The 16881-nt window shown below is 38.2% G+C and overlaps 1 protein-coding gene across 2 annotated transcripts in view; it reads right to left on the bottom strand.

Moving 5' to 3' along the window:
* ZFC3H1 (zinc finger C3H1-type containing) overlaps positions 1–16881 on the bottom strand; it is a 62078-nt gene that overhangs the window by 17208 nt on the left and 27989 nt on the right. Inside the window, exons 8-20 of one of the 2 annotated variants that reach the window (XM_055118239.1) lie at positions 15780–15989; positions 15419–15583; positions 14287–14424; positions 12224–12342; positions 11406–11555; positions 7061–7235; positions 6495–6626; positions 5669–6211; positions 5475–5584; positions 3698–3829; positions 3319–3440; positions 2328–2429; positions 1270–1389 (exon numbers count right to left, since the gene is read on the bottom strand). In XM_055118239.1, the coding sequence (XP_054974214.1) occupies positions 1270–1389; positions 2328–2429; positions 3319–3440; positions 3698–3829; positions 5475–5584; positions 5669–6211; positions 6495–6626; positions 7061–7235; positions 11406–11555; positions 12224–12342; positions 14287–14424; positions 15419–15583; positions 15780–15989 (2218 nt within the window). Of the gene's footprint in view, positions 1–1269; positions 1390–2327; positions 2430–3318; positions 3441–3697; positions 3830–5474; positions 5585–5668; positions 6212–6494; positions 6627–7060; positions 7236–11405; positions 11556–12223; positions 12346–14286; positions 14425–15418; positions 15584–15779; positions 15990–16881 lie in introns of both variants that reach the window. The other variant, XM_004602674.2, reaches the window with a different exon arrangement.

Raw genomic sequence — 16881 nt, forward strand, 5'->3', positions numbered from 1 at the left:
TACGAGTGAAAGAGTAAGCCGTTAAAAAATCATACCAGAACAAGTACAAAGACTCTGCTAGACAAACCGCAAGTATGATCTCCCTACTTTTAAAGGTAAGAGACATCACCTGTAATAAAGGGTTCCTTAAATTCTAAGAGAACATTACAATTAATGAACATGATTTAATCCACTAAATCTGAACTGAGAAAAAGTGTTCTATCAGTATAATCACCAGAATCTACACTAATTGGATATCTGCTAATTCCACAAATAGCAAACTATGTTATGTAAATTGAGGTTAAAATGCAAGCTGTACATGAAGACTTACTCTTTACCATTATTTTGTTCGTTAATACTTGAGCCTAACTTATGGCAGAAAAGACAGGCTCAAGGATGAATTAAAATAAAACACCTACCTCTCCACAAGAAGGATACAAGCTAGATAATGATCACCTTTGCTCCTCTCTCCTCAAATATTTAGCAATATTTATTTGTCTTTAGGGTCATGCCCAGCAGTGCTCAGGTTACTCCTGGCTCTGTACTTGGGAGATCAAACTACGGGTGGGGATCAAACTTGATTGGGCATCAAACTATGGCCTCCCAAAGGAATGTGCGTATTCTAGCCCATTAAACTAGCTCTCCAGCCCCTCCTTAGGAATATTTAAATCATCATATTTATTAAAGAGTGATCCTGTATTCACTGGGCAGAGACCATGACTATAAAATGTCCTGCAATGTTAGGGCAGTCACATAAAATAAACACTATTTCCTTAAATACCAAATGGCATCATGTTTTAAAAAATAGAAAAATGGGCTGGAGAGATAGTACAGGGGCAAGGTGCTTGCCTAGCACACAACTGACCTGAGTTTGATCCTGGCATCCCATTTGGTCCCGAGTACCTCCAGAAATGATGCCTGCATGCAGAACCAGGAGTAATCCCTGAGCATTTCTGAGTGTAGCCCAGAAACAAAATAGTAACAACGAAATAAAGAAAAACAACTAGCTTAGCTTGAAAATGAAAGAGATTACTGAAGAGTTGCTCAAAGATGGGGCTGGAGCCATGGTACAGCAGTTAGAGCAGCTTGCCTTACAGACAACAGAGCCAGGTTCAATCTCTGGCACCCGATATGGTTGCCTGCATCCCACCAGGAGTGATACCTGAGTACAGAGCCAGGAGTAAGCCCCGAGTAATACCAGGGTAGCCCAATAACAAACAAACAAACAAGTTACTCAAAGATGGAGCATCACAATTTGATTCTGGATCTTGTCAGTTTATTTTCTTTTACCGTATTTTATTGGTCCTGTAGACTGTTCATCATCACTACTGAAGCTATTTTCTGAAACAGGCTTTCTCCAAAACTTTGGTTTCCATTTTCTTTTATCTTTGTAGGTTGTAAATGGAGGTGCTAAAATAAACAGGATAGGACTGTTAGTTGATATGATTATCATCTACAAAATCGAGGAATACCCAAACAATACTTACAAAGAACTACATTAAGAAGCTCGGGGGGGGGGGGGGGCGGAGCGATAGCACAGCGGGTAGGGCGTTTGCCTTGCACGCGGCCGACCCGGGTTCGATCCCCGGCATCCCATATGGTCCCCCAAGCACTGCCAGGAGTAATTCCTGAGTGCAAAGCCAGGAGTAACCCCTGAGCATTGCTGGGTGTGACCCAAAAAGAAAAAAGAAAAAAAAAAAAAAAAAGAAGCTCGGGGATAACTTAGTGGGCAGAGTAAATGCCTTAGAAAGTGTGAGGATGGCATTCCATATGTTCCCCCAAGTACCGACAGGAGTAATTTCTGAGTGCAAGAGCCAGGAATAAACCCTGAGCATTGCCAGGTGTGACCCAAAAACATTAACAAAATAAAACAAGAAGCATAAGGCCAAGTAAACCATGAGTGCAATCCATGGCACTGCCCCATGATGCCTAAGTGTAAACCCATCAGCTCTGCTATTTTGGGGATTCCAGTGCCACAATGGTGTGCAGTCTCTAGCACACTATTCCACTGTAACCACAACTGGGTTTATCTGACCACCATGACTAAGATATACAGTCACTGGAAAGCATTACAAGCAAGTGAGTCTAAACCCCATCACTGCAACAACTACCAAGGAAAGAAAGGGAAGGGAGAAGTTAAAACTTAAAAGAAAAACTACAAAAACTCAATTTATTCTATATGATAGCCAGAAATCACACATTTTATAGAAAACATGATGCCAAACATTTGCAATCATAAACAAAAATGTCTGACTACATGTGTATTTTTAGAGGGAGGGAGAGAGAGAGAGAGAGAGAGACAGAGAGACAGACAAACAGACATATAGGACAGAGGGACAGATACTTACTATGGCCTTTACTTTCATTAATATTGCTAACAAGGAGAACAGCCATCTGGTCCATAGACATTCGATCTTTGTTTACACCAAAAAGTTTCTCAACATATTTTTCTGAAATTAGAGAAACAAATATTCGTTAAAAATATATAAAAGCAAGAATTACAGAGATGAGACTAAGAATTACGAAGTCAAGACCAGTTTAAGAAGGAAAGTAGATGGTATTAGACAAAAGCACTACAGTCTTTTCTTAGTGGGCAAAGACTACATCTTGCACCCAAATGAGGCTAGAAAAATTTGTTCAGAAACAAACTAAACAGTCAAATGAACAGTAAAGTCCTACATTGGAAATGGCTAGATTTAGTGACGTTATAATGATCTGAACTATGTTAGCTTTATCTGGATTGTGATAAATTCAGTAAACACAAGTAACTTATTTATGAAAGATGTACAATTTTTAGTTTACTATTAGACAAAATCTGGAGGAAAAATTATTTATTCACTATGTCTGACAGTAATCTATTATAGTGTCTAAGTATATGAAGTTCTTTTTATTTAATTGCATAATTTGAAGTCACTCTTAACTTCCAACCCTACTTTACTTTGAAAATAATAAACAAAATCAGAAGTTGATATTAAATTCATTTGTAATATTTCTATGCAACTATTAATATGTTACTCAAAATAAACCAAATTATTTAGATTGAGTTCCAATCTAACCTTTCCTGCAATAACCGAATTTATCTATACTGTCCTATTGGTGAAATGCACAAGTGGGTTTGAGCACTTGCAATGTGGCTAGTGTAATGGGGAAGAAATTTTAAATAAATCTAAATAGCAACATACCATTTATACTAAACAGGGTAGATTTAATAAAGTATCATATGTGAAGGTACTGAATTACTATAGCTGTTTAAATATACCAACATCACCTAAAAGTAAAATTTTCAAATAGTCTAAATTCAAACTTTCACTTGGGGAAAAACAAGAGGTATTTAAAAACCTGCTGCAGCAGCAATTTCTTCATCAGTGCTTGTCTCTGAACAACCAATCAAAGACAGATTATATGACAGAATGTCTTGGAAAAGCTGTTTTCGGCTAAGCGTATAGTCATGTGTATGCTGCCTAAAATAAAATGACAAAAAAAAAAAGAGACCATCATACACAGATCCAAAGCAACTAACCAAGACTAACTTATGACTTTTTCCTTTGGGGGCAAGAACTGGCAGCGGGCTCTGTGCTCACTCCCAGCTGCGTATCTGGAACCATACAGGCAGGATAAAATATGGGGTTCCACGTGAAAAGCATTGCTCCAGCACTTCGAGCACCACCCAACCTAAAACATACTGTTAAGTTACAAAATGTTCACATAAACTACTCACCACTGACAATCATCATCGTTACATGTTCCTGTTAAATCAAAACGGCAGAAACACTGATCCGGTTCGATCATATGACTGTAGGATACTGAGCTGAGGGGAAGTTTTTCCTTGGTTCTATAGTATGGACTAAATCTAAGGAGAAGAAAGACAGATACATTATGCTCCATAATCCTCAGATTTTTCATTTTCCCAATTATTTCTCACTGATATTTACCTAATTGTTTAATACCAAAATGAACAACAGTGACAGGAAAAGCTATTTTCAGTTTTCCTTTTTTTCCTTTCTCTTCTGGGCCTCCAAAGTGCTCAGGGGCCCAGTGTCACGAGGGACGCCTAGCAACGCTCAACCCAATGTGTGAGCCAGACTGTTCAATGTTCAGGCCGTCTTGCTTCGGTCCAGAAGTACTGGGGGTCACGGGGGCTACCGCCAAGCGGTGCTGGGAAGGCAGGATAACCTAAGTAATGCTGCGGCCTAAACACAGGGCTTCTGCATGGTAGGCGTGTGCTTCAGCACTCTAAGCCAATGCCTCAATCCAGAAAAGTACTTTTATACCCCAAACACAGGATCTGAAATGGGGGCCGAAGAGAATTAAGTATTCAGCAGGCAGGACGTTCGCCTTGAACAGTCGGAATCAGCCCTGAGTGAGCACTGCCAGGTAGAGGCCAAAAGCAAAGCAAAATAAAACAAAAAGATCTAAAATGGGAAAAAAAAATTATATGTCAAAGTGGCATTTTGACAGTATGTTAAAATGCTACATAATATTAATATTTCTTATGATTAGCAGCCAATACAAAAATAAGTAAAGCAAAGGAAAAAGTCTGTACTACCTTGTAGGAGCTTAATAATTAAATCACACATATTTAAGTCTCACAACTTCTAGAAACCTAAAACAAAGTTAATTATCTGTAAAAATATAAATTCATTTTTGAAAGCTGTCCAATGCATTGCTTAGACTGAGTAAGAGGATGAAAGAAAAACACCAAAACAAGACCAGGTTGGGGAGATAGCCCCAAGGGCTTGAGGGAGAACATGCTTTACATGTGGGAGCCCCAAGTTACATTCCCGGCACAGTACAGTCCCCTAAATGCAGCCAACAGCAACCCCAAGCACCAAGACAAGTGTAACCCAAAACACAAAACAAAGCAAAATTAAAAACAGAAGGATTCCTAAGACTCCAGTATTCTTGGGCTGGAGAGATAACACAGCAGGTAGGGTGCCTGCCTCGTACACAGTCAACAGGGGTTCAGTTCCTGGCATTCTATGTGGTCTCATGGCCAGCAAGGAGAGATCCCTGAGCATAGAGTCAAGAGTAAGCCTTGAGCACTGCTCGGTGTGACCCAAATAAAAAAATAAAAACAAAGAAACTCCAGTATCCTTCCAAGCAATCTTGACAGTACTGCAGAACACTACAAATTCCAACCGCCAGAAATTAGAATTACAATCAATAAACCCAAATATGAGCTATATACATAAGACAGAAAAAAAAAGCTTTCTTTTCCTGCCTTAATTCTGATAACATACTATAGACACCATTCCCTAAAAGAATAAGTTTAATTTTTTACTTACCACAAGGCAATGCTATTCATTATCATCAAATAATTAAGGTTAAAATAGTATTAAATAGTATTAAAAACAATGACTATTTATAAAATTCAAGATTGCAGACTTTTTTCCTCCTTGCAGTGCTAGGAACTGAACAAGGCTGTCTGCATACCAACAGATGAGCACAGCTCTGAGCCATATCCCAGCCTCCCAAGTTTATCGAATTTTTAATACCTGTAGGACCTGAAAACTAGAAGAGGACTATGGTACGGTCTAAATGGACAGGGCTTCACCTCTGTTGTTTTACTCTGTGCTATGACAAAATCCACATCCACAGAAATCTCCTACGAAATAAAAAAATAGTTTCCTAAGAAACATAGGCAAAGGTGAATTTCAGCTTTGAAGAACAGTATGAAAAGCTCAATTACCTGACCATGCAAAACATTTTCTGTACTGCCTGTGGTACTTTTTAAAATCAGTTGTTTTAAGCTATCAGCTTTTAAATATAAATTTTGCAATTCCCCAATTTTTAACCCTAGAAAAAGTTCTGGCTTTTCTACAGTATTCTTAGTAGGTTTGTTTAAGCATTCTTTGTTAGGCGTATCAGTATGCTTAAGATTAGGTTTAGTAAAAGAATTGGACTCTATAAAAGATCTTCTTCGTTCTCTGTTTGAACCAGATGAAATTTCATCATCAACATCATTTTCTTCTGTGTCTAGAGTTAATTTATCCTGTGTCAGATCATGAAGTGAGGGTTGAGGTAAAGAAAATTCAGGTTCTTCTTCTACAACTGGAGCAATATTTTGTTGTTCTTTTGCTTTAAGAGCTCGAGCTTCTTTTAACTTTTGAATTTTAAGGGCATATTCATATTCAAGCTTTTGTAATCGTCTTTTTTCCATAGCAATTAGCTCTGCTGAATGTTTTCTTGGACTTGATAATGGAGAACTGTCTAGTCTCATCATTTTGTTTGGCTGTAGAAAAAAAACATAATCCAAAGTAATTTTATATACAATTTTTGATAAGATAAGAAAGTTTTACAAATGTACAGTTTTGCTATTCAAAATCTGCCAAAAAACAAAGAAAAAATAAGCAAAAAAACAAGCTTCCCCAAAATGTGACTGTCATTGAAAAAATAGCCTTACTGTTATTCTTCTTTAATATGCAAGAGTGAACAATTTCATACATCTTAACCCCTGAAGAACCATAAGAACCTTCCACTTGTGAAAAAACAAAATATTTCTACAAACAACTTACTCCAAGGCGATCCTGTTCCAGTTTCCGTTTTCCTATTTCTTTACTAGCCACTGCTTTTGCCCGAGCAAGCTCTTCTCCATACTTAAGAGTCAAAGCTTTCTTAACTGTAACACGCTGTTGAACTCTGTGAATCTGAAAATATAGGATAATTTCAGAAAAATCCTGAAAATATAAATAAAAACCTTAGATCTTCTTCCTTCATACTTCTACAGTACTTACTTTGGAGGAGCCACAAAGGCCGTGTTCAGGGCTTACTCCTGACTCAGAGATCGTCCCTGGCTCCCTGGCGGGATGTTGGGGACGCCAGGAGGCTGGGGATCAAACTTGGGTTGGATAAGTGCAAAACAAGCACCCTTCCCACCGTGCTATCTCTCTACCCCCAAAGTCTGATTCTTAAACTATATTTAAGAGCAACAGCTTTAAGGAATTCACCCGAAAATTAAAATTTACCAACAAGTGTCTTAATGAAAAATAAGGCATACATATTTTGATAGCGTTAGTGTATTTTTAAAAATAGACCCTAAAATGCATAGTGAAAATAAGCAGCATTTTAATTTTTTAATTACTTGTTCTTGAAGCTTTTTCAAAAACATTCTATTGACAGTGAGAATTTTCTCTGTTGCTTGAAGCTGTTCTGTAAGCTTTGTAATCTTCGCTTCAGCATTTCGAACAGATTCTTTCTTCTTCGCTTCCTGTTGTATTAGATTCTTTAAAACAGATTCATCTTTCATCAAGAGAATCCTAATTGGAAAATAAATTTCTAATTAATACATGCCTAAACTAGTATATTAAACAATCAGAACTTTAAATGTATGTACAAAGTAGTTGCTCACTTAAAATATGTGCTAATAGATGAACATCAAAGCGAAAGAAAATTTCTGTCTTTGTTAGACACTCAGATATTCAAAATGCCACTGCTACACTGTATAAAATCAAAGTGGTCTGATGTTATTTTTTTAAACAAGCTACACCCTATGATGCTGGGATTGTACACACCCTAAAAACAAATCCAGGGCATTGAAGATATAAGGCAAGAGTTCTAGTTCTAGTTCTTGAGCCCTATCACTAACGCCAAAATCTGATTTTTACTTGGGGAGTAGAGGGAATAAGGGAATAAGGAGTTTGGTCTATACTCAGGGGCACTCAGGAGCTACTCCAGGCTCTGTGCTCAGGGGGTTACTCCTGATAATGCTTGAGAGACCATGTAGTGCCAGGAATCTGAGATCAAGGGAATGCAACATGTATCATAAGCCCTGCACTGTCTCACCAGCTCAACTTGATCTGTCAACAAATCAGAAGATTTACCTTGTACGAAGCTGACCTGGGTTTGATCTCTGGCACCCCATATAGTCCCTGAGCCCACTGGATGATCCCTGAACATAGAAGCCAGAATTAAGCCCTAGGTATAGCTGACTGTGACCCACAACCCAAACCATTAAAAAAAAAAAATCTTTTAAATCAAAAGAAATATGTAGTGGAAAATTACTAACAACAAATCTTTACTGATGGCTGACATTAACCCTATGGTTCCTAAAAATGTATTAAACAGAACATTGCTGTCCAGCTTCGTTTATGCTCGTCTTAATATACATATAGTTAAATGCCTAATAAACATAACCAGGTATATTTAATTAACTACAAGTCTCTTAATTCATTTTCTGAGTAAGAGCAAGGCAATAAAGGAGAAAATGAAGGCTAATTTTTAAATAATTACATAAATGCAAAGTTCAGGATTAAGTAAACAAAATGCAAATTTATTGATGCAAATTAACTTCTTTGCGACTACTAATTATTTGGTTAAAAAAAGAGAGGCAGGGCAATAGTACAAAGGTAGGGTGGTTGCCTTGCATGCGGCAGACTAGGTTTTATCCTCAGCATCCCATGAGATCCCCTGAGCTTTCCGGGAATGATTCTTGAGCATAGAGCAAAGAATGTATGCTGAGCACCACCTGGTGTGGCTCAAAAACCAAAAGATCATCTTTGGGCCAGGAAGGAAGTACACTGGTAAGGCGGTGCACCTTGCGTGCAGCCCACCCAGGCTGGATCCCCAGATCTCCTTATGGTCCCCAGAGCCCAACAGGAGTGATTACTGAGCTCAGAGCCAGGAGTAAGTACTGAGCACAGCCAGGTGTGTCCCCCAACAAAAAACTAAGCATTTGGGTACCCTGGAGGTGGGTGGGTCGGCGCAGCAGTACATGCCCAGACGAGAGCCCTGGCAACCAAAAGATCCCATACCCACAATCCCCACCATACTCCCGGAATGTTCCCACTGCTCAGGATAAGTCCCATCCAGAAATCAGTCTGCTAAAATACTCAGATGTGTGGATTTTATGGCTGAAATCTCCAGGCTTTCACAGATTCAGGGTGGGCTAGCTCCCCCCCAATATCTCCCTGTACTTCCAGAAGCCCTGGTAGCCACGCACATATCCCAAAGCTGCCACCCAGTTAAAAAACTTAACTGCAGCTGTATCACCACATTAAAAAAATTGCCTTCCTGGAGTGCGCAGCCGCATTTGCAGCTGTGCAACATCTCAAGCTCTACTGATAAACCAGTGGAAACATACCAGATTTAATAGGATATAATGTAGAAGGCAACCAGTCTCAATTAGCAAAATAGAAACACCTGCAACATCTTAGTCATCTCTGATACAAGGACTTAATGGTCCAAAGTGAGATTCAACAATCTTCACTAATTTTCTTCTAAGGACACATTTTTGGATCATTCTTTTAGCAAATTATTGATAACAATTTTAATAATATTAAAATATTATTGAGGGCCTAACATGGGGACAGGTTCAAGGCATGGTTGGGAAAATTGGAGACAATGGGGGAAAAAAGGTGTAACGGTGGTGGGATTGGTGTTGGAATACTGAATGCCTCTAACAAAGTGTTTACATAAAGTCTAAGGGAAAAAAATGGGGAAAAGCAATTTTTTTTTTAAGTGCGTTTTTTAGAATAACACAATTTCAACATTTTATCTTAAAATATGGTAGGATAGTCAAAACAACTGCTATTTTTGAATCATAAAGTCAGAAAATATGTAATGGGGGATTAGAAGCAAAAAGAGTATTTTTTTAAGTGCTATGAACATTTCTAGAGAATTAGAACTCAAATAAATGTATTTCAATATCTTTAATACACTACACAATACAATTTCCTACTGATAATTTTAGAGATATATAGTCTACTTACTAGATAACAGTGTTCATAAATGGAGACAGAACATATTCTGAACATTAAATATGAAAACTTAATTACTACTTTCCTCAAATATTCGTTCTTATGAAAAACACTTCAAATTACCTTCAATTCTCATGATTGGAAAAATAGACTACAAATCCTGCTAAAATGTTAAAAATGCGGGGCTGGAGTGATAACACAGCAGGTAGAATTCATCAGATAAGACCTTAGGACCTGGAACAGTTTAGCAAACTCATTCTGTGTGCACGTAATGCCTTGGCCATAAAGAAGGCATCAGATATATGTAGGAAGGGATCAGACAGAAGTAAATGCTGCAATTAAAGATAGTTTGAGGACCAGAGGAAATAGTACAGTGGATAGGGCACTTGCCTTACACCTGGTAGATCGGGGTTTGAAACGAGCATCCTATATGTTCCACCAAGCCCAGCAGGAGTGATCCCTGAGTGCAGAGCTGGGAGTAAGCCCCAGGCACTAGGTGTACCACCTCTGCCCCCCCCAAAAAATGTTCAAGAGAAAATTCTAGAAGTTCATATTGAGAGTTATAAAAAAATGGCCAAACAGTAACCATGCATGTTGTAAAGGTGACCAAGAGCCAAGACCACAGCCAGACATTGTCAGTTATAGATCAAAAGAACTGTACTATTTTTAGCAGGTGAGATGACCTTTCCACGTTTATGGACACACAATTAACTGAAGACTATGTGGTTTCCAAAAGTCAGTTTCTAATCTTGACAACCACCTATAGTCATAACCTCTCATCTAGGTCATATTTTCAAGCATGGAGATATTAAGTGTGTGATAAATGAAGGCATGACAATTTACTGGACACTGTGTAAAAGGGATGGCTGAGCAACACTGGGTCGGCAGTCTACAAGGAAAATACCCTAACCACTGTACTATATTTTTGACTCCCAGGTCAGCTGCATGCAGTACCAGCCGTACTATTTCTCTGCCCCTCCCCCCCTTTTTTTTAAATGTTTTTGAAAATTATTTCATTCATTAAGTTTTGGGGACACAAAATACTTTTATGATTGAACTTAATAGCCACATACTTTATTTCACAAAATGTATCGAATTTTTGATGTGGTTTTGTGTTTCTTTGGTTTGGGGCCACACCGAGCGATGTTCAGGGGTTACTCCTGGCTCTGTACTGAGAGGTGCTTGGGGAACCATACAACACAAGGAATCAAACCTAGATCAGCCACCTGCACAGCAAGCGCCCTACCTGCTATACTATCTCTCCAAGCCAAAACCAGAGGTTTTAAAGAAAAATTTTTACAAAGAAAGTTAGTTTCATCAATGTTTTCAAGCATATGTATATAAATCTGAAGAGAAAAACTTGTCTTTGAAGTCTTGATATTTTCACTTAAAAACTACTACTTATATAACTATAATAAAGTTAATTGGGGGCTGGAGCGATAGCACAGCAGGTACGGCATTTGCCTTGCATACAACCAATCCGGGTTTGATTCTGAGCATCCCATATGTTCTTCCGAGCATCACCAGGAGTAATTCCTGAGTGCATGAGCCAGGAGTAAGCCCTGTGCATCGTCAGTGTGACCCAAAGAGCAAAAAAAAAAACCAAAAAAAGTTAATTCACAAAATTTACAAAGTATGAAATAAATGTGCAATATACTTCTGAAATACATCACAAAAATAAATTCCACTAATATTTGACCAATTAGATAAAAGCAATATTAAATAACTCACCTATGTTTTTTAAGTTTTGCTTCAGCATCTGTAACCTGCTTAGTAACCATTGCTATTCTGCCAATCCCATCTATTTCCACATCAGAACTTGCAGGAGATGATGAACTTGTCTTCAGCTGGTCTGATTTAATTAAACGCTGTTTCTCTCGACTAAAATAATATGAAAATTAACTACATCAGAGAAGAAACTGCAATTTAAAGCTGTGCCACAGAATTTTAAAAAATACTGTCTTTTATTGCATAAGATAAAACTAAAGTCTGTATTAAAGTGAGTATGATGAAAACCAATAAGCAGGAACCAAGCTTATTGAACAATGAACAGTACTGCTCTCCTTTTCTTATTATATCTCAGTGCATCAATAAATTCAGCCCTGGACATGTTCACCTTTGTTTACGCTATAAAAACTAACTCTGGGGGCAGAGAGATAGTACAGCAAGTAAGGCCCTTACCTTACATACAACCAACAAAGTTCAAGCCACAGAGGGGCCTAGAGCCCCACCAGGAGTTCCTCGAGCACAGAGCTAAGAGTAAGCCCTGAGCACAACTGGTCATGTATGACCTCAAACTACTCCCTCCTAAAAACATTAACTCTGCCTAAGACCAAACCTTTACTCCCTGACAAATGCTAATGAACTGGTCATGTATGACCTCAAACTACTCCCTCCTAAAAACATTAACTCTGCCTAAGACCAAACCTTTACTCCCTGACAAATGCTAATGAGCTATATAGAAACCAACGTATGTTTTTTAATTCATATACCTGTAGAGCTCTAGTAAGGTACTATGACCTGTATAGCTAATTACAAAAATAACTTACTTGGCAATCTCTTCCTTTAACAATCTATATTCAATTTTCTTTTCTTCAGGCAATGCTTCAGGTGTACGCATGGGATCATTTTCTTTTTCAGATTTCGGTGGTACTTTTGGCTTTGAAGCCTGCTAGAAAACATGTGTAGCCAACCAAATTTATATCTTTCAATAATCTAACACTGATTTACACTATTACATTGCAGTTCAGTGCACATTTACATATTTCAAAATAACTGATAGCTTCCATCTTTTCTATTCTTATATTTAAAATAATGCCAACTATTAATCACCAAACTAGTTGTACTTAATTGTAAAAGTAGTCAAGACCTACAATTTAAAAGTCATGAAACTATTTGGCATCTATCCCCAAGACACAAATACGGACTGGAGAGATAGTACAGGAGGTAAGGAGCTTGCCTTACATGAAGCCAATCTTGGTTCAAATGTTCTGCAACACATATGGTCCCCTGTCAATCCTGAGCACAGAGCCAGGAATAGACCCTAAGCACTACCAGGCATAAACCAAAAACAAAAATAAAACACACAAAAAACATTAAGACATTAATTCAAAAGGATATGTGCACCCCTATTTCCACTATGTGCACCCCTATTTCCACTGTAGTTCTAAACACAGTAAGCCACAATATGGAAGCCACCAAATACCCAACAACAGATAAAACAGATTTTTAAAAAAAGGTTGTGGCAGATAGACGCAATGGGATACTATACAGCTGTATAAGAAAATCTTGCAGATTACTGCAACAGATGAAACAGGAGGACATCATGTTAAGGAAAATAAGTCAATGGGAGGACAAATACCAGATGATCTCAATCATCTGTGGCATAAATAGAACAACGGAACAGACAGTATCAGATGATGACAAACTCCCAGCACTGGATTACAAAACTGAGATTACAAAACGGTGGGGGTAGGAAATGGGAGAAAGGAAGCTAGAAGTAACATATGGACAGCAGCAGAAAGTCTTGGGCAGTTAGTTGATTGTGAAAGGCCAGAAATAGCACAGTGGTTAAAGTGTTTGCTTGCATGTAGCTGGCTGCATTTAGATTCCTGGCGCCTGATGGTCCCCCAACCATCACGAGAAACAGCCTTAGAGATCCCCCAAGCAGTAGGACGACAGTTCCAAAACTGAACTGTCAGTTCAGTTGACCAAGAATTTCCAAAAGGGGCCTCCATGCCGCTAAACACCACTTGGGGGAGCCAGAGACATAGTATAGTGGGTAGGGCATTTGTCTTGTCTTGCATCAACCCAGGTTCGATCCCTGGCATCCCATATGGTCCCCATGCACTGCCAGGAATAATTTCTGAATGCAGACCCAGAAGTAACCCCTGAGCATTTCCAGGTGTGACCCATAAAGCGAAAGATAAAACATTAAAAAAAACCACTTTGGAAGTGATAAAAACCCAACCCTGATGCTACTGTAATCAGATTGATACCCAAAGTACAATAATTTAAAAAATAGTGCTGGAAAGAACAGAAGTTGAGGTGCTTGCCTTACAGGCAGTGAATCCTATCCAATCTTCAGCACATTATCCGAGTACTAATTAATGAGAGTGAGCCATGAGCACAGCCGGGCACAGCCCCTAGAACTGTCATATGTGGCCCAAAAATCAAAACAAGAATTTTAAGTAAACCAAAAAATAAGCATTTATTAAAATCACATAGCTTCATCATATCTAAATAACTGTTACTATAGGTATAGGGATAATAGTTATATAAAATATTTTAATAAAACTATTTTTTGGGGGGCCAGAGCGATAGCACAGCGGGTAGGGCGTTTGCCTTGCACGCGACCAACCCGGGTTCGATCCCCGGCATCCCATATGGTCCCCCAAGCACTGCCAGGAATAATTCCTGAGTGCAAAGCCAGGAGTAACCCCTGGGCATCACTGGGTGTGACCCAAAAAGCAAAAAAAAAAAAAAAAACCAAAAAACTATTTTTTGGTATTGTAACAAACAATAAATTTCATGAGTAAAAAAAGACAGCAATTTCCTTAATTACATCCCATTAACTCCCCCTTTAAATTAATTTTTGTTAATTTTTATTTACCTCAGCAGTTCGTCTTGCTTCTTTAATCATGGACTCCAATCCACCAAAAACACTATTTGTTGACTTGGAAGCCTCTCCCTCAGATTCACTGTCATCTGAATCATTTAGCGTTACAACCACTGATTTATGTTTTGGAAGCTGCAAAGCAATATCTATTTATAACTCTTAAACATAAAGATATGTCTACTCTTAAAAAAATATATATGTCTTCTCTTGAACTGGCTCTACCTCAATTAACCACGTGCCCTTGAGTAAGTCACCTTGTTTCTCTGAATTTTGTTCTGTAATAAGAAGTTCCAGGAACTGGAGTAATAGTACAGTAGGTAGGGTGCTTGCCTTACACACAGCCAACTTGGCTTCAATCCCTGGCACCCCAGATGGGCCCCCAAGCCCTGCCAGGTGTGATTCCTAAAAGCAGAGCCAGAAGTAATCCCTGAGCACTGCCAGGCATGGCCAAATTCAAAATAATAATAACAAACTGCAAGCAGAATCTTAGAGTAATATACCTAACTTTGTCCCACCTTCACTAAAACTGATTTATATTTCAAAAATATACTTATTCTATTGTCCTTCTAGATAATACTATGTTTTACTTTCCCTTTCTCCAACTTTACAAAAAGTTGGTTTACCTAAATAAAGCAAGATTACAACATGATTTTGCTCCATTCTTTGTACGCCAAAGCCATTAAAAAACAAGATACTGTCTTTTTTATCTCCTTAGTAAACACCTAAATTCTTCCATTACAGCAGGGTGATAAATTTTTTTAAAATATTAGCTAAGTATAAATAAAGATGGGAGAAATAAAAAAATACAATTTACTTTGATTATAAGACAGAAAATTTAAATGGAATTAGAGAAATAAAAATTAAGGAAAGAGCAAAGAAGGGTATGTCACCATAATGAAAATAAAGCTTCACAAAAAAAAATACCACTAAATCCCACCAAATTTTCAAGAAAAGCTGTTCCCAGCTTAGATTATCTACAGGCAATATTATCAAAAGTAAATTCTATCTGCACATAAATCTATGTCTATACAAACAATCCAGGAAGTGGAAAACAAGACAACAAAACTTCAAACAAATATTTCACAGAAGTTTGAGTAATCACAGAGATTAAATATTTTATCTGTACCGATATTACAGTTCGTGGAAGGCGAGGTCCTCTGTGAAACTTTGGATTCTGTATTCTAGGCTGAGAAACTGTGTTAATACTGACAATAGATAGATTGCTTCTTGGCACAGGCTGTGAATTGTTCAGAACTGGAGGTGAGGGTGGGTCACTGTTACTGGATGTTTCCTACATAAGAGATACAAAACATCTTTAAAGAAAAGGAAACACCTGTCACATTTTAAAACAGGTTAGTCCGAACTTATCCCTACTTTACTGAAAGGTCCAATGAATCCCAAACAGTCAGTAAAAGAAAAGTGATCTAAAAATAATAATAATAAATAAGCTCAAGAGCACCACCTAGAGTTTCAAATATCTCAATTACCTCTGGCTTAAAAGCTCTTTTACTGGCTAGAGATTTAAGCAGCTCTTCTCGAAGCAGCATTTCTTCCTCCTCCTCCTCATCTGCAAAAGGTGGTTTCGGAGGCTGCTCGGGATCCTCGGGAGGGAGAGGCGGTAACGGTGGTGGAGGAGGTAGAGGCTCATGAGAAACGCACAGGCCTTCCACATAGGGCTGGCTCAAAGGAGGCATAGACTGGTAATTTTTAAAGAGAAATAAAAATTACAATGTAAATTTTACATGAAATCCAAATGTTTATCTCTGAAACAATAAAATTATAAAAGGTCAATTTTAGGTTTAAATTTTATTATAAATAAGTGCACTGTACATCTCAAAAAATTAACAGAACATTCAGTCAAGAAAAAAATTACAGGGGCTGGAGCGATAGCACAGCGGGTAGGGCGTTTGCCTTGCACACGGCCAACCCGGGTTCAAATCCCAGCATCCCATATGGTCCCCAAAAAGCAAAAAAAAAAAAAAATTTTACAATTTTGGAAAAAATACTTAAACCATTTATGAATTTCAAGGTAATAATCATTACAAACTTCCCACTTGGCTCTTCCTTAGCATTTTTTTTATTTATTTATTTTTGCTTTTTGGGTCACACCCGGCAATGCACAGGGGTCACTCTTGGCTCTGCACTCAGTAATTACTCCTGGTGGTGCTATAGGATACTGGGAATCGAACCCGGGTGAGTCTTGTGCAAGGCAAATACCCTACCTACTGGGCTATGGCTCTAGACTCTCACTTAGCATTTTAAAAGGTAAAGAATTCAAAGTTTATTTGGGCTTTCCCACTAAATGTGTAAAAATAGATACTGAAAACAAACACCTAATCTTTTTTTAAGTAAATAAAAATTATAAACAAGAGATTCTGGAGAATACTATAGAAAATTTTAAGAATTAAATGTCAAGGAACATGGGGCCGGAGCGATAGCACAGCGGGTAGGGCGTTTGCCTTGCACGCGGCCGACCCGGGTTCGATCCCCGGCATCCCATATGGTCCCCCAAGCACTGCCAGGAGTAATTCCTGAGTGCAAAACCAGGAGTAACCCCTGAGCATCGCTGGGTGTGACCCAAAAAGCAAA

This window comes from Sorex araneus, chromosome 10 (genome assembly GCF_027595985.1).
Source record: "Sorex araneus isolate mSorAra2 chromosome 10, mSorAra2.pri, whole genome shotgun sequence".
NCBI classification, from domain to species: Eukaryota; Metazoa; Chordata; class Mammalia; order Eulipotyphla; family Soricidae; genus Sorex; species Sorex araneus.